The sequence below is a fragment of the Saccopteryx bilineata genome, chromosome 4 (genome assembly GCF_036850765.1).
Source record: "Saccopteryx bilineata isolate mSacBil1 chromosome 4, mSacBil1_pri_phased_curated, whole genome shotgun sequence".
Classification (NCBI taxonomy): Eukaryota; Metazoa; Chordata; class Mammalia; order Chiroptera; family Emballonuridae; genus Saccopteryx; species Saccopteryx bilineata.
This window is the reverse complement of record NC_089493.1, coordinates 78911567-78933882: the sequence shown is the minus strand read 5'-3', so window position 1 is coordinate 78933882 and position 22316 is coordinate 78911567. Positions and strand designations below refer to the sequence as shown.

The window sequence follows — 22316 nt, the reverse complement described above, 5'->3', positions numbered from 1 at the left end:
TCCTTCCTCTCTGTCTCTCTCTTCCCCTCCCACAGCCAAGGCTTCATTAGATGGCCCGGTCGCTGGGGATGGCTCCGTGGCCTCTGCCTCAGGCGCTAGAATGGCTCTGGTCGCAACAGAACGACACCCCGATGGGCAGAGCATCGCCCCCTGGTGGGCGTGCCAGGTGGATCCCGGCCGGGCGCATGCGGGAGTCTGTCTGACTTCCTCCCCCTCCCCGTTTCCAGCTTCAGAAAAATACAAAAATAAAAAAAACCCAGAGATTAAGAACTCAAAACATAAATTGAAAAATGAGGTAGCAAGTTTAGCTAACAGAATAGGCCAGATAGAGGAGAGAATCAGTGACATTGAAGACAGGCAACTAGAGATGCTACAGAGAGAAAAGAGAGGCTCATGAAATAAAAATAAAATGATAGAGCTCTACAAGAATTGTCTTACTCCAGACAATATAATATCAGAAAGAGCAATATAAGGATACTGGGTATATTAGAAGAAGAAGAGAGGGAGAAGGAAATGGACAGCCTATTCAAACAATAATTGATGAGAATTTCCCAACCCTATGGAAAAAATTAAATCATTGAATCCAAGAAGCAAACAGAATGCTGAGTTACCTCAACCTAAATAGATCTTCTCCAAGTCATATCATAACAAAATGGTCAAAAATCAATGGCAAAGAAAGAATCCTCAAGGCAGCTAGGGAAAAAAAGAACATAACTTATAAAGAAAAGCCCATTTGGTTATCATCAGTTTCTCAGCAGAAACTCAACAAGCCAGAAGAGAGTGGGCCCAAACATTCCTAGTACTGAAAGAGAGCAATTACCAGACAAGAATACTATATCCATCAAACTTCTCCTTCAAATATGAAGGAGAAATAAAAACTTTTCCAGACATACAGAAGCTGAGGGAAATTATCACCAGAAAACTCCCACTGCAAGAAATACTCAATGGGGTTATTTGACCAGACCAAAGAATAACACAAATCAAAACTACAAGTAAACGTTCCAATAAGGTCACAATAAAAACAAGGATAATCTGTGACAACAATAATATAAAAGAGGAGAGAATAAATATCAGCAGTAGCAAAGGAGGATTGAGTGCAGAAGCATTCATAAGACAAAGGACTGATATACATATGATCATTTTTCTCTTAAGAACGTAATGGTAACCACCCACAGAAAAGCTGCTACTGAAACACACAGCTTGAAAAAAAGAAGAAACGGGAAAGAAGTGTGGAATACCACCAAACAAAAACAACTGACAGCCTGACCAGGCAGTGCCACAATGGATAGAGCGTTGGACTGGGATGCGGAGGACCCAAGTTCGAGTCCCTGAGGTCGCCAGCTTGAGCACGGGCTCAACTGGTTTGGGCAAAGCTCACCAGCTTGGACCCAAGGTCGCTGGCTTGAGCAAGGGGTCACTCGGTCTGCTGTAGCCCCATGGTCAAGGCACATATGAGAAAGCGACCAATGAACAACTAAGATGTTGCCACAAAAAACTGATGATTGATGCTTCTCATCTCTCTGCATTCCTGTCTGTCTGTCCCTATCAATCCCTCTCTCTGACTATCGCTTTGTCTCTGTAAAAAAAAAAAAAAAAGCTAGGAATAAACTTAACAAAGGATGTGAAGGACCTACATACTGAAAACTACAAAGCATAGAAATAGAAAAAGACACATGAAATGGAAAAATATTCCATGTTTATGGATTGGAAGAATCAACATAGTTAAAATGGCCATATTACCCAAAGCAATATACAAATTTAATGCAATCCCCATTAAAATCCCAATGCTATTTTTTTTAAAAATATAACTAAATACCACAAGTTTTGTATGAAACCATAAAAGATTTCAAATAGCCAAAGCAACCCTGAGAAGGAAGAATGAAGCTGGAGATATTACATTACCTGACTTCAAATTATACTACAGAACCAAAATAACCAAAACAGCATGGTATTGGCAGAAAAAAAGACATACAAACCAATGGAACAGAATCAAAAGCCCAGAAATAAAACCACATATATATGGGCAAATAATCCTTGACAAAGGAGCCAAAAACACACATGGAGAAAAGAAAGCCTCTTTAATAAATGGTGCTGGGAAAATTGGAAAGCCACATGCAAAAGATTGAAATTTGACTATAGTTTGTCTCCCTGTATAAAAATTAATTCAAAGTGGATCAAAGATCTAAAAATAAGATCTGGCACAATAAATTACATAGAAGAAAACATAGGTACTAAACTCAAGGACATTGGCCATAGAGAACAATTTATGAATTTGACCCAAAAGGCAAGGGAAGTAAAGGCAAAAATAAATGAATGGGACTGTATCAAACTAAAAGGCTTCTGCATAGCAAAAGAAACTGATAACAACAAAACAAATGTGCAGCCAACTCAATGGGAGATGATATTTGCAAACAATAGGTCCAATAAGGGGTTAATATCCAAAATATATAAAAAAGTCACAAAGCTCAGCGACAAACAGGCAAACAATCCAATTAAAAAGTTGGGAGATCCCAACAAAGAAAACTTTTGGGCCTGATGGCTTCACAAGTGAATTTTACCAAATATTCAAAAAAGAACTAACTCCTATCTTTCTCAAGCTATTTCAAAAAATTCAAGAGGAAGGAAGACTTCCAAGCTCCTTTTATGAGGCAAGCATAATTCTGATTCCAAAACCAGGCAAAGACAACACAAAGAAAGAAAGTTATAGGCAAATATCCCTGATGAATATAGATGCTAAAATCCTCAACAAAATATTAGCAAACCGGATCCAACAATATATGGAAAAAATCATACACCATGATTAAGTGGGATTTATTCTGGGGAGGCAAGGCTGGTACAATATTCACAAATCAATCAATGTGATTCATCACATAAACAAAAAGAAGGAGAAAAACCACATGATAATTTCAATAGATGCAGAAAAAGCATTTGATAAAATCCAGCACCCTTGCCTGACCAGGCGGTGGTGCAGTGGATAGAGTGTTGGACTGGGATGCAGAGGACTCGGGTTCGAGACCCCAAGGTTGCCAGCTTGAGCGCGGGCTCATCTGGTTTGAGTAAAATCCCACCAGCTTGAACCCAAGGTCACTGGCTCCAGCAAGGGGTTATTGGGTCTGCTGAAGGCCCGTGGTCAAGAAACATAAGAGAAAGCAATCAATGAACAACTAAGGTGTTGCAACGCGAAATGAAAAACTAATGATTGATGCTTCTCATCTCTCTTCGTTCCTGTCTGTCCCTGTCTATCCCTCTCTCTGACTCACTCTCTGTCTCTGTAAAAAATAAAAAATTAAAAAAATCAGCACCCATTCATGATCAAAACTCTCAACAAAGTGGGAATACAGGGAACATACCTCAACATGATAAAAAGCCATCTATGACAAACCCACAGCCAACATCATACTCAATGGGCAAAAATTAAAAGCAATCCCCTTAAGATCAGGAACAAGGCAGGGGTGCCCCCTTTCACCACTCTTATTCAACATAGTCCTGGAAGTCCTAGCCACAGCAATTAGACAAGAAGAAGAAATAAAAGGCATTCAAGTTGGAAAAGAAGAAGTAAAACTATCATTATTTGCAGATGATATGATATTGTATATAGAAAACCCTAGAGTCTCAGTCAAAAAACTACTGGACCTGATAAATGAATTCAGCAAAGTGGCAGGATATAAAATTAATACTCAGAAATCAGAGGCATTTTTATACATCAACAATGAACAGAAAGAGAAATTAAGGGAACAATCCCCTTCATTATTACAAACAAAAAAATAAAGTACCTAGGAGTACTCAAAACAGCCTGGTACTGGCATAAGAACAGGCATATAGATCAATGGAACAGAACAGAGAACCCAGAAATAAACCCACAGCTCTATGGACAACTGATATTTGACAAAGGAGATAAGGGTATACATTGAAGTAAAGACAGCCTCTTCAACAAATGGTGTTGGGAAAATTGGACAGCTACCTTCAAAAAAATGAAACTAGACCACCAGCTTACACCATTCACAAAAATAAACTCAAAATGGATAAAAGACTTAAATGTAAGCCGTGAAACCATAAGCATCTTAGAAGAAAACAGGCAGTAAGCTCTCTGACATCTCTTGCAGCAATATATTTGCTGATTTATCTCCACGGGCAAGTGAAATAAAAGAGAGGATACACAAATGGGACTATATCAAACTAAAAAGCTTTTGCACAACTAAAGACAATAAGAACAGAATAAAAAGACAACCTAGCCCTGGCCGGTTGGCTCAGCGGTAGAGCATCGGCCTAGCGTGCGGAGGACCCAGGTTCGATTCCCGGCCAGGGCACACAGAAGAAGCGCCCATTTGCTTCTCCATCCCTCCGCCGCGCTTTCCTCTCTGTCTCTCTCTTCCCCTCCCGCAGCCAAGGCTCCATTGGAGCAAAGATGGCCCGGGTGCTGGGGATGGCTCTGTGGCCTCTGCCTCAGACGCTAGAGTGGCTCTGGTCGCAACATGGCGACGCCCAGGATGGGCAGAGCATCGCCCCCTGGTGGGCAGAGCTTCGCCCTATGGTGGGCGTGCCGGGTGGATCCCGGTCGGGCGCATGCGGGAGTCTGTCTAACTGTCTCTCCCTGTTTCCAGCTTCAGAAAAATGCAAAAATAAAATAAAAATAAAAAAAAGACAAACTACACAATGGAAAAATATATTTGACAATACATCTGATAAGGGGTTAATAACCAAAATTTATAAAGAACTTGTAAATCTCAACACCATGAAGACAAACAATCCAGTTAAAAAATGGGGAAAAGAAATGAATAGACACTTCTCCAAAGAGGACATACAGATTGCCAATAGGCATATGAAAAAATGCTCAACACCACTAATCATTAGAGAAATGCAAATTAAAACCACAATAAGATATCACCTCACACCAGTCAGAATGGCGCTCATCAACAAAACACAGAACAAGTGCTGGCGAGGATGTAGAGAAAAGGGAACCCTCCTGCCCTGCTGGTGAGAATGCTGACTGGTGCAGCCACTGTAGAAAACAATATGGAGATTCCTCAAAAAATTAAAAATCATGGCCCTGGCCAGTTGGCTCAGTGGTAGAGCATCGGCCTGGCGTGCAAGAGTCCTGGGTTCGATTCCTGGCCAGGGCACACAGGAGAAGCACCCATCTGCTTCTCCACCCCTCCCCTTCTTCTTCCTCTCTGTCTCTCTCCTCCCCTCCCGCAGCCAAGGCTCCATTGGAGCAGAGATGACCCGGGCGCTGGGGATGGCTCCTTGGCCTCTGCCTCAGGTGCTAGAGTGGCTCTGGTCGCCACAGAGCGATGCCCCGGAGGGGCAGAGCATCACCCCCTGGTGGGCAGAGCTTCGCCCCCTGGTGGGCGTGCCGGGTGGATCCAGTCGGGCGCATGCAGGAGTCTGTCTGACTGTCTCTCCCCGTTTCTAGCTTCAGAAAAATACCAAAAAAAAAAAAAAAATTAAAAATTGAACTGCCTTTTGATCCAGCTATCCCACTTTTAGGAATATACCCTAAGAACACCATACAACTTTTCCAAAAGGAGAAATGCACACCCATGTTTATGGCAGCATTGTTCACAACAGCGAAGATCTGGAAACAGCCCAAGTGTCCATCAGTGGATGAGTGGATTAAAAAGCTTTGGTACATATATACCATGGAATACTACTCAGCCATAAGAAATGATGACATCGGATCATTTACAATAACATGGATGGACCTTGATAACATTATACGGAGTGAAATAAGTAAATCAGGAAAAACTAAGAACTATATGAATCCATACATAGATGGGACATAAAAATGAGACTCAGAGGCCCTGGCCGGTTGGCTCAGCGGTAGAGTGTCGGCCTGGCGTGCGGAGGTCCCGGGTTCAATTCCCGTCCAGGGCACAGAGGAGAGGCGCCCATCTGCTTCTCCACCCCTCCTCCTCTCCTTCCTCTCTGTCTCTCTCTTCCCCTCCCGCAGCTGAGGCTCCATTGGAGCAAAGGATGACCCGGGCACTGGGGATGGCTCCTTGGCCTCTGCCCCAGGCGCTAGAGTGGCTCTGGTCGCGACAGAGCAACGCCCCCTGGTGGGCAGAGCGTCACCCCCTGGTGGGCATGCGGGAGTCTGTCTGACTGTCTCTTCCCGTTTCCGGCTTCAGAAAAATACAGAAAAAAAAAAAAATGAGACTCAGAGACATGGACAAGAATATGATCGTAACGGGGTGGAGGGAGGGTGCGAGGAAGGAGAGAGAGGGGGTGAGAGGAGGGGAGGAGCACAAAGAAAACCAGATAGAAGGTGACGGAAGACAGTTTGACTTTGGGTGAGAGGTATGCAACATAATCAAATGTCAAAATAATCTGGAGATGTTTTCTCTGAATATATGTACCCTGATTTATCAATATCACTACATTAAAATTAATAAAAATAAGATTTTTTAAAAAAGGATATGAGAGGGGAAAAAAAAAGTTGGGTAAGGACCTGAACAGACACTTCTCCCAAGATGACAATTTGCCAACAGATATGTGAAAAGATGCTCATCTTCACTAGCTATTTAAGAAATGCAAATCAGTCCTGGCCGGTTGGCTCAGTGGTAGAGCATCGGCCTGGCGTGCGGGGGACCCAGGTTCGATTCCCGGCCAGGGCACATAGAAGAAGCGCCCATTTGCTTCTCCACCCCCTCTCCTTCCTCTCTGTCTCTCTCTTCCCCTTCCGCAGCCGAGGTTCCATTGGAGCAAAGATGGCCCGGGCGCTGGGGATGGCTCCTTGGCCTCTGCCCCAGGCGCTAGAGTGGCTCTGGTCGCAACGGAGCGATGCCCCGGAGGGGCAGAGCATCCCCCCCTGGTGGGCAGAGTGTCACCCCTGGTGGGCGTGCTGGGTGGATCCCGGTCGGGCGCATGTGGGAGTCTGTCTGACTGTCTCTCCCCGTTTCCAGCTTCAGAAAAATGCAAAAAAAAAAAAAAAAGAAAGAAATGCAAATCAAAATTACAATGAGATATACCTCACATCTGTTAGATTGGCTATTATCAACAAGACAGGTATTAAAAAGTGTTGGAGAGGCTGTGGAGAAAAAGGAATCCTCATTCACTACTGGTGGGAATGTAATCTGGTTCAGCCATTATGGAAGAAAGTCTGATGGTTTCTCAAAAAATTAAGAATAGCCTGACCTGTGGTGGCGCAGTGGATAAAGCGTTGACCTGGGAATGCTGAGGTCGCCAGTTCAAAACCCTGGGTTTGCCTGGTCAAGGCACATATGGGAGTTGATGCTTCCAGCTCTTCCCCCTTCTCTCTCTCTGTTTCTCTCTCTCCTCTCTAAAAATGAATAAATAAAATTTTTTAAAAATTAAGAATAGACCTATCATATGACCCAGCAATCCAAAAGCATTGGTACGTAAAGACATATACACCTCATTTTATTGCAGCATTGTTCACAGTGGCTTAGACATGGAAATAACCAAAGTGTTCCTCAACAGAGTATTGGCTAGAGAAGAGGTGGTACATATATACAATGGAATATTTCTCAGCCATAAAAAAGATGACATATTGCCATTCACTACAACAGGGCTCCCCAAAGTTTTTACACAGGGGGCCAGTTCACTATCCCTCAGACGGTTGGAGGGTCGGACTATAAAAAAAACTATGAACAAATTCCTATGCACCTGCACATATCTTATTTTAAAGTAAAAAAACAAAATGGGAACAAATACAATATTTAAAATAAAGAACAAGTAGATTTAAATCAACAAACTGACCAGTATTTCAATGGGAACTATGGGCCTGCTTTTGGCTAATGAGATGGTCAATGTCCGGTTCCATATTTGTCACTGCTAGCCGTAACAAGTGATATGACACGCTTCCGGAGCTGTGACGTGTGCGTCCCGCATCACCGGAAGTAGTACTGTACGTGAGTGATGCAGTGCTTTGCGGCACCGCCACATACAGTACTCCACCAATGAAAGAGGTGCCCCTTCTGGAAGTGCTGCGGGGGCCAGATATATGGCCTCAGGGGGCCGTAGTTTGGGGACCCCTGCACTACAACATGGATGGAACTTGAGAACATTATACTGATTGAAATAAGTAAATCAGAAAAAGCTAAGAACTGTATGATTTCACACATAGGTGGGATATAAAAATGAGACTCATGGACATAGATAAAAGCGAAGTGGTTGTCAAGGGGAAATGGTTGTCAGGAAGGGAGTGAGGAGGAGGGGAGAAAAGGGGGACTAATATATGGTGACAGAAAATTATTTGACTTTGGGTGATGGGCACACAACACAATCAACAGTTAAAATATTATAGAAATATTAAACCTATGTACTCATTGATCAATGTCACCCCATTATATTTGATTTTCTAAATAAAATTTTTTTAAAAAGAGATAAGAGTTAGACAGGCAAAGACATAGATGGTTTACTGCCCATGCTCTCATTCTCAGAAAGATGCAAGTTGTGTGCCATAAAAATCAAGTGGTAAACCAAAAAAGAGTTAGAATTCTAGAAATGAAATCCTACGCAGGTGAAGGGCACAGTGAGTCCCAGGCCCTGCTCCGGACCTGCAAGGGAACCACAGGAAGTTCCACAGGAAGGCCTGCCTGGGGGAACAGTGGAACCACTGGGGTATCGGATGAGTTTAAGTTTTTGGAAAAACTATTGCTAGGGAAGAGCATTGATAAATAACATAGAAAAATAAGAGAGTTAAAAAGAATAAGAGACAGAAAAACTTACACAGAAAGAAAATGTAACACAGGATACCACCTAAGAAATAAACAGTATTTTCCTTATCATACTAAAGTAAATACTGAATTTTAATTTTACCAAAAATATTTACTAAAAGTAATCAATTACAAAGTAACTAAGCATATTATTTACATTATAGCGGTAAATACAAGAAGATGAGATAAAAGAATTGAAAGTGGCTATCTCTGCGGAGAGTGATTTGCAGGGCAACAGACTGCTACTCTTCTATGGGCTTTTGTATTTTTGATTTTTTAAAATAATTGTTCATGTATAAACTGAACAAAAATAAAGTTATTTCTTTTTTTTACAGAGACAGAATGACAGAACGAGAGGAAGAGGGATAGATAGGGACAGACAGACAGGAATGGAGAGAGATGAGAAGCATCAATCATTAGTTTTTCATTGCAACACCTTAGTTGTTCATTGATTGCTTTTTCATATGTGCCTTGACGTGAGGCTACAGCAGACAGAGAGTAACCCCTTGCTCAAGCCAGCGACCTTGGGTCCAAGCCAGTGAGCTTTGCTCAAATCAGATGAGCCCGCGCTCAAGCTGGCGACCTTGGGATCTTGAACTTGGGTCCTCCGCATCCCAGTCCAACGCTCTACCCACTGCGCCACTGCCTGGTTAGGCAAAAAACAGTTATTTTTTAAAAGAACTATCCTCAGAAATTATTTTGAGCTATTGTAGCAACCTGTAATGTGAAAGTCATGGTTTCAGACTCTTTCGGACTGAAGAATCTCCTGGTGTGCTGATTTAAATTGCAAAGTCCGAGACTCCTACAAAGAATATTTGAATCCTTAGGTCTAGGGTGGGCCCTGATTCTGATTTTGGTAGTTTAAAGAGCATTTTGAGAAGCACAGAATAGACAAAAGCCAACCAGAGTTATCAAGTGGATAGGGAGACTGCATCCTCCTAGTGGACCCACATTAGCAACCTGCTCTCAAGTCAGAGTTGCCAGTGTATGCATGGTGTAACTGAAAGAGTTCAGCTTTCTTATGAATATAATTCTGACATGTTTATCCTTCTTCCCCACCCATCACATTCTCTGCCTCATAAGTCCTGAATTTGCAACTGTGGATGTCTGTTCACTGCCAGTGGGGCCCACTCTAAAGGAGACTTTCATTTGAGATTGAGTCACCTACCCTCTGGATCCCTCTAACAAAATAGAGTCCCTAAATGGCCAGTCAAGGTCTTTGGGGGGATGGGGCAGGGTCATCAGGAGAATGAAGGCTTCATTAACCTCAGACAATGGCTTGGAGCAGATTCCTTCTATGCGTTCAGCAGCCTGTATAGGATTAGTGTATACAGCATGTTTCGAAGGCCCCATGCTATATCTCATTGGCCACCAGTGTCAAAGGCATGAATGGCTTTTGCTGAGGCAGGGTAAGCCTCTCTGTTACTATATTTTCTCTTTTTAAAGAAAGAATTCCAGCAAGGTTGATGGAGGTATCTTAAAGGTCCACAGGTCACTGTGGCCTGTCCTGGGGATGTCCCTAGCTCTCTTGCTCCCTTTGCTGGCTCCCCTTCTGACTGGCATGGTGTTGCCCCTTGACCATGGGCTCAGGGGCCTCCAGCCAAAGCTGCTGACTCTGACCATGGCCTCTCTCTGGGCTCTGTTCATTTGCATCATGCTGCTGGGGGTGGAGGAGCTATATAGGCACTGATTCACAAGAGGATTAGGCCTGGACTGAGGGCACAGTGGGACAGAAGTCGCAGTGAAGGCCCAGCTCCACTCCCTCAGCAGTCACCATGCCCTACATGCTGCCAGGATTCTTCTGTGACCGTGTGATCCGGGAGAGGGACAGGAGAAATGGAGAGGGCACTGTTACACAGCCCCTCAAGTTTGAGGGGCAGGATTTTGTCATTCTCAAACAACGGTGCCTAGCTCAGAAGTGCCTCTTTGAAGACCATGTGTTCCCAGCTGGGGTTCAGGCCCTAGGCTCCCATGAGCTGAGCCAGAAAACCAAGATGAAGGCCATCATGTGGAAAAGGCCAAAGGTAGGGATGAGAGATATGAGGCTTCAAGAGATAGCTCCTGGGGACAGCAAGGCTGATGGTCAGAGCCCGAGGCCAGGGATCCCCACTCCGAGCAAGAGGCTGGTAAGGTTCTCCTACCATGTGCCCTCATGCTTCATCCTGATACTGATGTTATTTTTTTATTTCTGAATTAGAGGTGATTATAATATTTTAAAGGTCCCTGAGACTGTAAATATTTTTAGGAGACCTAATGCAGTGGCTTAAATTTATAGCAAAATAATAAATATAATTTATTATCATGTGTCTTCTTGAAAGCAGGTATTCTGGGGGTGGGGAAGTGAGGTTAAGAACAGGAGGGCTCACAGCTTCAAAGAGACCTCTGTGGAAGATGGTGAGCAGTTAAGAAATGGAGGCTGCAGGAGGCTGGAGACCTGCCTTTTTAACCTTTCACGTAAGGCTGCATCATCAGTGACATATCGCCTCTGTTTAAACAGAAAGGTCCATGCTGACCAGCTTGATTCCTTACAGGGTGAAGCAATTTGCTCGATGATAGCTTACTGTGCAGTTGAGGAGCCCATTTGTCTCAGCTGAACGGGTCAAAGTACTTGGGGATATGCAGGACTAGGGCCTCTCGCATGGAGGCACTTATAACCCCCAAAGGGTTCACTGTATTTGGAGCAGGCGAGGAACTGTCTAAACCAGTGGGCTCTAAGGCAGGGTGTGTGCAACTGAGTGGGTCTGCAAGCTGATCTATTAGAGTGTATTTAAAAAATATTCAAACAGTTGTTTTTTAAATAAACTTTCAATTTTAGAACACTATTAGATTTACATAAAACTGGAGACCTGCCTTTTTAACCTTTCATGTAAGGCTGCATCATCAGTGACATATCGCCTCATAATAGGAACTTGTACAGAGAGTTCCTATTATCTGGCATCCAGTTTTCCCTATTACAGGGGGCCCTTGGGTTACGACACAGTTCTGTTCCTACAACAGTGATGTAAACCAAATTTTGGTGTAAGTTGAAACACACCCTAACCTAAGTCAGCTACTTATCCTAACACCGTTGTAAAATCATAATCTAGAACTTTGAAACACAACTAAGCCACAGAAAAAGGAAAAGGACATAAATATACTGTACTGTATACTGTACTGTAGTAACAGAAAAAATGAATGTAAAAAAATTCCTTACCTTTATTCCTGTGGTTGGCTTGCACACAGGAAGGGGCATGGCAAGGTTGGAGAGAATGACCTATTGAGAGGAGGAAGCTGGAGAGGCAGGAGAACCTGCAGAAGGTGCTGGAGATACTGGGTCAGCTGAATCAGGATTGTAAGGAACATGCAGGAGATGCTGGGGATAATTCTACCTGTACTACAGGTGTTTCATCTCGAGAAACAGCTGATGTAGAGGGCACAGGATCTGTTGCAGGGCTCTCTACCTTCTTGAGGATTGTTCCAGGCTACTCTGGAAGGTTGATGACTTCTTCTCTTCTAAAATCTGCCTATAGCATTGCAAGGCATCCATAACAGCTCTGTAGACCTTACTGAATCTGTCATCGCTGGGGTTCTCAGTTTGAAATTTTGCCAACCCATCCTCTACCATAGAAAAACCTTCTGCCAAACCCTTGGTAGTAAATCTCTTGGGTTCTAGGGTTTCTATCTCTTCCTCTTCAATCAGCTGCTTTTCCAGCTGAATGAGGTCCTCAGAAGAGGACCACGTAATAAGTACAATGCTAATGGTGTAAGCCAAAACACTCACGTCTCAATTGTTGAAAGTTTTTATAGGAGTAAGCGTCTTAAACTCAAAGTGTCAAATGTTGAAACTATCGTAACCTAAGGACCCCCTGTATTAATATTTTATATTACTCTGGTACATTTGCTAAAATAATTAGCCAAAATTGATACATTATTATTACCCGAAGCAAGTCCACACTTTATTCAGATTTCTGTAGTTTTTACCCAATAGTCTTTTTCTTTTCCATGATTTCACCTAGGATATGACATTGCATTTAGTAGTAATGTCTCCTTGGCCTTCTCTTGGCTGTGACAGCTCTTTCAGACTTTCTTTGTCTTTGACGACCTTGACAGTTTTGAGTACTGGTTAGGTATTATGAATAATATCCCTCACCTGGCATTTTTCTACTGGTTTTCTTCTGATTAATTTTGTCATTTTTCTCTACTGCAAAGTTACTTTTTTCTCTTTTCTATACTGTACTCTATGGAAGAATGTCACTAAACTTAAGCCCAAACTTAAGGAGTGGGAGTTGTAGTCTACCTTCCTTTGTCTACATAAAGTATTGAGATTTCTTCATGGTAACTTTGTTGATTCTCTCCATTTATTTACTTACTTATTCAATTACTTATCTATTTCAATGTAGACTTATGGATATTTATTTTGTATGTTGTCAAATACTTTATTTTCTTGCTCTGGTTGTTTCAGTTTTAGCTATTGGGAGTTCTTTTCGTTGACTCCCATCCCTTTGACATATCCTTATTGTTATGGGGCTTTTTTTCCTTTGAGTACTTTCTTACTTTCTGATATTATAATAGGCTCCAGGCTCATTTTATATATTTCCTGCCACCGGCCTAGAATCAGCCATTTTCCCACGGAGCCCTGGTATCTTTTATTGGGAAATGGCATTAGAAACCAAGACCAGAGCACTGGGTGTGCTTATCATTTTGGGGGTGCCTTTGCCAGTGTCCCTCTCAGCTGACAGACCAAGGAATTTCTTGAAACTACTCTTTGATCCATGTGTTATTTAGAAGTGTGTTGTTTAATTTCTAAATATTTTTATATTTTCCACTTATCTTACTGATTTCTAGTTTCATTCCACTGGTCTGAGAATATACGTAGTATAATTTATATTCTTTTAAATTTGTTGAGGTGTGTTTTGTGATCCAAAATGTGGTCTATTCTTCCGTGTGATCTTGAGAAGAAAGCATATTCTGGTATTGTTGAATTGAGTATTCTGCAAATGTCAATTACATCAAGTTGGTTGATAGTGATGTTTATGTCAACTACAGCCTTACTGATTTTATGCCAGCTTAATCTATAATTACTGAGGGAGGAGTGTTAAAGTCTCCAACCATAATACTAGATTCATCTATTTCTCCTTTCAGAAATATCACTCTTTGCCCCAGCTCTTTAGATATACCCACATTTAAGATTATATGCTTTCTTAGAGAAACAACTCTTTTATTGTTATGTAGTGCATCTCTTTATCTCTGATAATTTTCCTAGTTATAAAATCTTTGTCTGAAATTAATACTCCCACTTTCTTTTGTTCAGTGTTAGAGTGGTATATCCTTCTCTAGCTATCTGCAGCTTTGCATTTAAAGCGATCTTTTTATGGAAACATATAGTTGGGCCTTTTTTTAACCCTTTCTCACAATCTTTATCTTTTAATTGATGTAGTCAAACCATTCACATTTAAGTGATTATCATATAGTTGGATTAATATATACCATGTTTGTAACTGTTCTCTATTTGTTGCAATTATTCTTTGTCTCTCCCCTTTTCTGCCTTTAATTGAGTATTCTATATGATTCCATTTTATCTCCTCTCTTAAGTATATCAATTATAGTTTTGTTTTGTTTTTTTGTGACAGAGACAGAGAGAGGGACAGATAGGGACAGACAGGAAGGGAGAGAGATGAGAAGCATCAATTCTTCATTGCAGCACCTTAGTTGTTCATTGATTGCTTTCTCATACTTGCCTTGACTGGGGGACTACAGCACAGTGAGTGACCCCTTGCTCAAGCCAGCGACCTTGGGCTCAAGCTGGAGAGCCTTGCTCAAACCAGATGAGCCCTGCTCAAGCTGGCAACCTTGGAGTTTTGAACCTGGGTCTTCTGCATCCCAGTCTGATGCTCTATCCACTATGCCACCGCCCGGTCAGGCTCAACTATAGTTTTTAAAAATAGTTAATGGTTAGAATTTCCAACATACATTTACAACTACTCTTATTCCACCTCCAATAATACTACACCATTCTATATGTAGTCTAGTACCTTATAATAGAAAATTTTCATAATTCCTTTCCTTCCATGATGATATTACTGTCATTCATTTCACATATTCATATGCTATAATTACTCAACACATTGTTATTATTATTACTTTAAACGAAAGTATCTTTAGAATAAGAAAAATAAAAGTTTTATTTTACCTGAATTTATTTCTTCTCTGATGTTTTTCCTTTCTTTATGTAGATCCAAGTTCCTGACCTAGGTCATTTTCTTTCCCCCTAAAGAACTTTTTTTAACATTACTTACAAGGCAAGTCTACTGGCAACGAATTGCTTCTGATTTTATTTGTCCGAGAGTTTATTTCTCCTTTGGTTGTTTTTTTTTTTTTTTTTTTTTGTATTTTTCTGAAGCTGGAAGCGGGGGGGGGGGGGGGGGGGGGGGACGACAGTCAGACAGACTCCAGCATGCGCCCGACCGGGATCCACCCAGCACACCCACCAGGGGGCGACACTCTGCCCACCAGGGGGCGATGCTCTGCCCCTCCAGGGCGTCGCTCTGTCGCGACCAGAGACACTCTAGCGCCTGGGGCAGAGGCCAAGGAGCCATCCCCAGCACCCGGGCCATCTTTGCTCCAATGGCTGCGGGAGGGGAAGAGAGAGACAGAGAGGAAGGAGGGGGGGTGGAGAAGCAAATGGGCGTTTCTCCTATGTGCCCTGGCCGGGAATCGAACCTGAGTCCCCCACACGCCAGGCCGACGCTCTACCGCTGAGCCAACCGGCCAGGGCCTCTCCTTTGGTTTTGAATGATAATCTCTCTGTGTACAGAGTTTTAGGTTGGTGGTTTTTCTTTTATTAATTTAAATGTGTTGAACCAATCTTCCTTGCTTGTATGGTTTCTGAAGAGAAGTCTGCTGTAATTCTATCTTTGTTCCTCTATTAGAAAGTTGTTTTTCCCTCCTCTTGGCTTTCTTTAAGATTTTTTCTTTGTCTTTGATTATCTGCAGTTTGAATAGGATATGCCTAAGTATAATTTTGTTTTACTGGTATTTACTCTGCTTGATGCTCCTTGAGCTTCATGGATCTGTGCTTTGGTAACTCTCATTAATTTTGGAAAGTTCTTAGCTGGAGGACCCCTATGTATATCTATTATAGCCTATGTGTGTGTGTGTTTTTTATAATGCATATTATATGTTAAAACAACATACATTAATATGATTTAAAACTAATAAGAATACTTACTTAGGATTGCATGATCAAAATATTTTAATGATAGAGGTATACAAAAAATATTTGGGGATACTTTGCAAACCACAGTACTCAAGAACTGAGAGAATGGTCATCTGTTGCTCACTGCTGAGAATTCATCATTACAGATCCAGTGTCCAGGTTAGATTATAGTCAAAGGAGCAGCTAGAGGTCTCCTAGTAGTTTAGGTGCCTAAGCTGAAATGACAGAGCTGGGACTACCTCTTCTTTATTCATACCAACCAACATAGTCTGGTCTCCATACTCTAGGGCAGGGGTCTCAAACTCGCAGCCCGCGGGCCGCATGCAGCCCGCCGAACAATTTTGTGTGGCCCGCAGACTAATCCACGAAGTTCAAAATATTTTGGATAAAATTAAGTAAGCCTAGGGGCCTACTTGTATTTTTCATTTCTCTAGCATCCTAGCTAGATATTAGCTTAGTTAACAGCAGTTGTGATGCAAACTACAGTTTCTGGTTGTTTTGTGACACTGAGTAAACTGCATGTACGATTGTGCTTGTTGTACTGATTTTTTTTTGTTTTCAACTGCAGTGAGAAAAGTGTTGCGTAACAGTTGCCTTTTGTAGACCTAGTGCGGCCCGCTGAACGGCTGTGATCTTGCTCTGCGGCCCACTTGAGTTTGAGACCCCTGCTCTAGGGGATATTTACACAATGTTTATAAATAAAGAGAGAGGGAGAAGTAGATGTTGGGAAAAGAGGTATTTAGGCACATTAAAGATTTTTTACGAATTAATCCTCAACAAGCTTGGTAACTGACCCTCGTCTAAGAGATATCTCTTACGAGGACAAACAATTGAGAGTCAGTAGGCTATGGGTTTTCTAGAAGACAGGCAGGGATAATTTCCCATTTTTATTGTATCCTTAATTCCCCCAGTTCTGCACATAGCTGTGGGCTCAATTAATCATTGGTTAATTCAACTAAGGTAGTGTTAAAGGTAAATGTGACTTATTGGAGAATCTCTACAATTGTAAATCACTGTAACTCCCTTACAAAAGCCTGGACTTCCAAACAGAAGAGATATCTGTATAGTCTCTGCTGCCTTTACAAGCAGCCAGCCCTGGAATTGGTGGCAGGTTGGAGGATGACGATTGCTTTTGGACTTATTAACTTGAAGACAGGAAGCTGTACCTGTGACAGCTTAAATTGTAGCTAACATTCCAGTATTAGAGTAATTCTATAATATATTTTTATAACAAGGGCAGAATATACAATAGTCAAGTGTCTCAACTGGCAAGTAGCAGAGGCCCAGCTCAAAGTAGCTTAAACCAAAAAAGCTCATATAACTTAAATGTTTAAGGGTGATATTGGGTTTAAACACTGAATCTAGCTCTCAAACCATGTCACCAAGACACAGTCCCAAGCCCTGGCCGGTTGGCTCAGCGGTAGAGCATCGCCTGGCGTGCGGGAGACCTGGGTTCGATTCCCGGCCAGGGCACATAGGAGAAGCGCCCATTTGCTTCTCCACCCCGCCCCCCTCCTTCCTCTCTGTCTCTCTCTTCCCCTCCCACAGCCAAGGCTCCATTGGAGCAAAGATGGCCCGGGCGCTGGGGATGGCTCCTTGGCCTCTGCCCCAGGTGCTAGAGTGGCTCTGGTCGCGGAAGAGCGACACCCTGGAGGGGCAGAGCATTGCCCCCTGGTGGGCAGAGTGTCGCCCCTGGTGGGCGTGCTGGGTGGATCCCAGTCGGGCGCATGCGGGAGTCTGTCTGACTGTCTCTCCCCGTTTCCAGCTTCAGAAAAATACAAAAAAAAGACACAGTCCCTAATATCATCTATCTATCTATCTATCTATCTATCTATCTATCTATCATCTTTCACCTTCCTCCTCTCTGATCCCCACTCCTCCATCTGTTTCCTGTGAGTCAGCTTTATTCTCAAGTAGACTAACTTCACAATGGGGCAAATACGCCACCAGAAGCTTCAAACTGATTAATTTATAACTCCAGCTGAAGGATGAATTTTTTTTCTCAGTAGTTACAACAAAAGTCTCATTGGCCCTGATTTGGTCATGTGCCCTTCCTGAACCAATCACTGTCACTCTAATTGCCCTATTATATATCTGGAGCTGAGGGAAAGGAGGGAGCCTGCCAGAACAACATGGGCTGACACTGGGGCTGCTCCCCAGTAGGAAATTGATATATAATCCCAGGAGAAGGGAGTGTATGTTAAAGAAGCAAATCACTGGGGAGACAAAAATAAAAAATGTCCACTGTACTTTAACTGACTTCTTTGTTTTTTAAGAGAAAGAGACTTTATTTAGAATAATGAGTTTTATATTTTATTAGTGGTTTTTAAAGACCACAGTGGGGGTGTTGAGGATCTCTTTACTACCAAATTGTTATTGCTTCTAGGTTTTGTTTTGTTTAGTTTTTAGTGAAGAGAGATAGAAAGGCCCTGGCCGGTTAGCTTAGCGGTAGAGCGTCGGCCTGGCGTGCGGGGGACCTGGGTTCGATTCCCGGCCAGGGCACATAGGAGAGGTGCCCATTTGCTTCTCCACCCCCCCTTCCTCTCTGTCTCTTTTCCCCTCCCGCAGCCAAGGCTCCATTGGAGCAAAGATGGCCCGGGCGCTGGGGATGGCTCCTTGGCCTCTGCCCCAGGCGCTAGAGTGGCTCTGGTCTCAGCAGAGCGACGCCCCGGAGGGGCAGAGCATCGCCCCCTGGTGGGCAGAGCGTCGCCCCTGGTGGGCGTACCGGGTGAATCCCGGTTGGGCGCATGCGGGAGTCTGTCTGACTGTCTCTCCCCGTTTCCAGCTTCAGAAAAATACAAAAAAAAAAAAAAAGAGAGAGATAGAAAATGTTATTTATTTATTTATTTAATGTTTTATTGATTTGAGAGAGAGAGGAAGGGAGCAAGAGAGAGACAGGAACATCAATCTGTTCCTGTATGTGCCCTGACTGAGGATAGAACTGGCGATCTCTCTGCTTTGCAATGATACTCTAACCAACCAAGTTATCTGGCTAGGGCAGGGAATATTTTTTAAATAAACAAAAATAATCATGAGTTATATATTTAGTTCAGCTTTAATACTGCAGGGTTGTTACTTAAGTTACTCAATTTTATTATTTTACATATTTTATTTTACACCAAAACAACTTGGTTCCTAATGACATTAAATAAGGTTTTGTTTACTTTATCCTACAAGATACATATCAAAGTTTTTTGTGTTTTTTGTGTTGTTTTTTTTTTCATTTTTCCGAAGCTGGAAACAGGGGAGGCAGTCAGACAGACTCCCGCACGCGCCCGACCGGGATCAACCTGGCATGTCCACCAGGGGGCGATGCTCTGCCCATCCGGGGCGACGCTCTGTTGCGACCAGAGCCACTCTAGCGCCTGAGGCAGAGGCCACGGAGCCATCCCCAGCACCCGAGACAGAGAGAGACAGAGAGGAAGGAGAGGGGGAGGGGTGAAGAAGCAGATGGGTGCTTCTCCTGTTTGCCCTGGCCGGAAATTGAACCCAGGACTCCTGCATGCCAGGCCAACGCTCTACCACTGAGCCAACCGGCCAGGGCCAAAAATGTTATATTTTAAGTCACTTGAACTCATTCTTTTTTATATGCATAGTCATGTCACCAACTTGAAAGCAGTTGGGTTCTTTTGCTTCAAATTGCTTTCAGCTGTTACAGATTGCTTTTTAAATTTGTCTTTTCTTGAATGTAGACTTTTAATTCTGTAAAAATTTACATGATTTCTAAGTCAAACTATTTTCAAAGTTATATTTAGAGTTTTACTTCCATTTGTATTTTTATCACCTTATTCCTTACTTTCCCCTATGCATACTCAAACTTCTTTAAAAGTATTGATTTTGCCCTGGCCAATTGGCTCAATGGTAGAGCATCAGCCTGGCATGTGGATATCCCAGGTTTGATTCCCAGTCAGGGCACACAGGAAAGGCGATCATATGCTTCTCTACCCTTCCCCCTCCTCCATCTCTCTCTTTTTCTCTCTCTTTCCCTCCCACAGCCATAGCTCAATTGGTCTGAGCACATCAGCCCAGGCACTGAGGATGGCTCTGTGGAGCCTTTTCCTCAGGCACTAAAAATATCTCAGTTGCAAGCTTGGCCCCAGCTGGGCAGAGCATCGGACCCAGATGGGGGTTGCCAGGTGGATCCCAGTCCAGATGCATGCAGGAGTCTATCTCTCTATCTCCCCTCCTTTCACTTGGAAAAAAATAAAAGGAAAAAAAAAAGTATTGGTTTTAGTTTTTCTTCCATTGCACTAAGAGTTTCAGGTGGAAGGTGTGTGTGATTTGGTCTAAGCAAGACTTTCCATCTTGCTATAGGAGGGACAGATCCCTGAGTGCAGGGAGCTTCAGCTCACTTGGGTGTATTGGGTTGTTTTGATGGGGAGGAAGACAAGGGAGATAGGGGGAGAGGTAGGGGAAGGAGAGAGGGCTGTGTCACAGGGATAGCCAGCTTCTTGAAGCTGTGAAGAATGGTGTTAAAACCCAAACACAGGCCCTGGCCGGTTGGCTCAGCGGTAGAGCGTCGGCCTGGCGTGCGGGGGACCTGGGTTTGATTCCCAGCCAGGGCACACAGGAGAAGCACCCATTTGCTTCTCCACCCCCGCCCCCTCCTTCCTCTCTGTCTCTCTCTTCCCCTCCCGCAGCCAAGGCTCCATTGGAGCAAAGATGGCCCGGGCGCTGGGGCTGGCTCCTTGGCCTCTGCTCCAGGCGCTTGAGTGGCTCTGGTCGCGGCAGAGCGACGCCCCGGAGGGGCAGAGCATCGCCCCCTGGTGGACAGAGCATCGCCCCTGGTGGGCATGCTGGGTGGATCCCGGTCGGGCGCATGTGGGAGTCTGTCTGACTGTCTCTCCCCGTTTCCAGCTTCAGAAAAATACAAAAAAAAACAAAACCCAAACACAGAATCTATAGATTACTTCAGAATTTTAAAAGTTAAAAATAAAAAAATAATAATAAAAGAAAAGGTTAAAAATCAAAGCATAAACCCATTAAAAACAAAACAAAACACCCTCTGTTGGGCTGCACATACATAACTGCTGGGGCCAGAGGTGCTATATTGGGTTGGTTTAAATAAAGAAGTGCACCTTCCAACAGAAGGGGAGTCCTGTGAGGCACACACCAAATTTCTTCTGTTTTACCCAGTTCTCAAGTTCGGTGGACCTGGAACTTTTGCTGACTCTAAATATCTGTTATCACATCTTGGGAGAAAGATCCTTATTTTACCTCCTGGACCTCTTTTCCTGTCATAGAAAAAAAAAAAGAAAAAGGCAAGAGCCATACTTTCTCTTGTTCCTTTGCCAAAGCTGGGACAGTAAATTCACTGCCCTCTGAAGGTGCATCCTTCATAAGACAGTATGTCAGTGTGAGGGTGAAGTACAAAACAATGGGAAAAAGAGGCATGCTTTTGGCTTTTACCACTTACTAGCTGTGTGTCCTTGGGCAAGAGCCTTGATTTCCTTACCTGAAAAACAAGAATGATAATATCCAAGCCACAGGGTGTCTTTAGAGGCTTAAATAAGTGGTGTGTGTAATATTACTGATACACAATTCCAATACTACATAATGGACATCAATAAATTATAGCTACTGCTGCTGTTATTGTTTTCTTTTTGTTTCACAGGAAATTTGTGAGAATCCTCGATTTATCATCGGTGGAGCCAATAGAACTGACATCTGTCAAGGAGATTTAGGTAGGAAAGTCTCTCAGATCATAGCCAGCTGAAAAATCAAGAGGTGGTTAAAAGGTTTGATTCCCTTACAGGAAATAAAAGGACAATAATCTGTTTTTGCTTTTAATGCATTTGGGGGAAGAGGTTTTCTACCATTACTTTATCTGATAGTGATTGCTTAATTTAATTTTTGTTCCTCCCACATTTCTCATTAGTTATTTGCCATGTGTCACAGGAGGTAGACGTCATTCCACAACCTCCCCTCTGGAGTTTCAAGGACAGTTACACACCCCATTCAACAAGACAAATAACCTGCTTTTGACTGTTCCCATTTTCCTTAAAATACAGCTCTGAAACTGTCTGTGTGCCAAGCATGTCCCTTGGTCACATAATCTATATATACACTCAAAATGCATTACCAAAAAGAATGCTTGTATCTCAAACCCTTGTTTGAATTGCCCCAGAATAATAGCTCCATATTAAAAGAGTCTTTCACAAAGACGACATTTGCACTGTGGATGAAACATCCAATTTTCTGTCCGTCTAGCTTGGCTGTTCCAATAGACCTGCCCTCCCTCTGTGCCTCTTGGTCAGGAAGTACCACCCCTGGGGTAGACTGCGACAGAGCTCTGTGAGGTAAAGTTGGAGAAAATATCCACGGATACAATTTAAAACTTGAGGGTAAAAGGCACCAACCAAATGAAAGGATATGACTAAATTAGTCACAGAAAGGGAGGCTGACGAGGCTTTCGACGTCTAGGTTCTTGCACCTGAGAGAAG

General features: G+C 43.0%; 1 protein-coding gene across 2 annotated transcripts in view; it reads left to right on the top strand.

The window, feature by feature from the left end:
* The window catches only part of CAPN3 (calpain 3), a 67016-nt gene that overhangs the window by 16299 nt on the left and 28401 nt on the right, over positions 1–22316 (top strand). For both annotated transcript variants that reach the window (XM_066276952.1, XM_066276951.1), the window contains exon 2: positions 21488–21557. In XM_066276952.1, coding sequence (XP_066133049.1) covers positions 21488–21557 — 70 coding nt within the window. The remainder of the gene's footprint in view (positions 1–21487; positions 21558–22316) is intronic.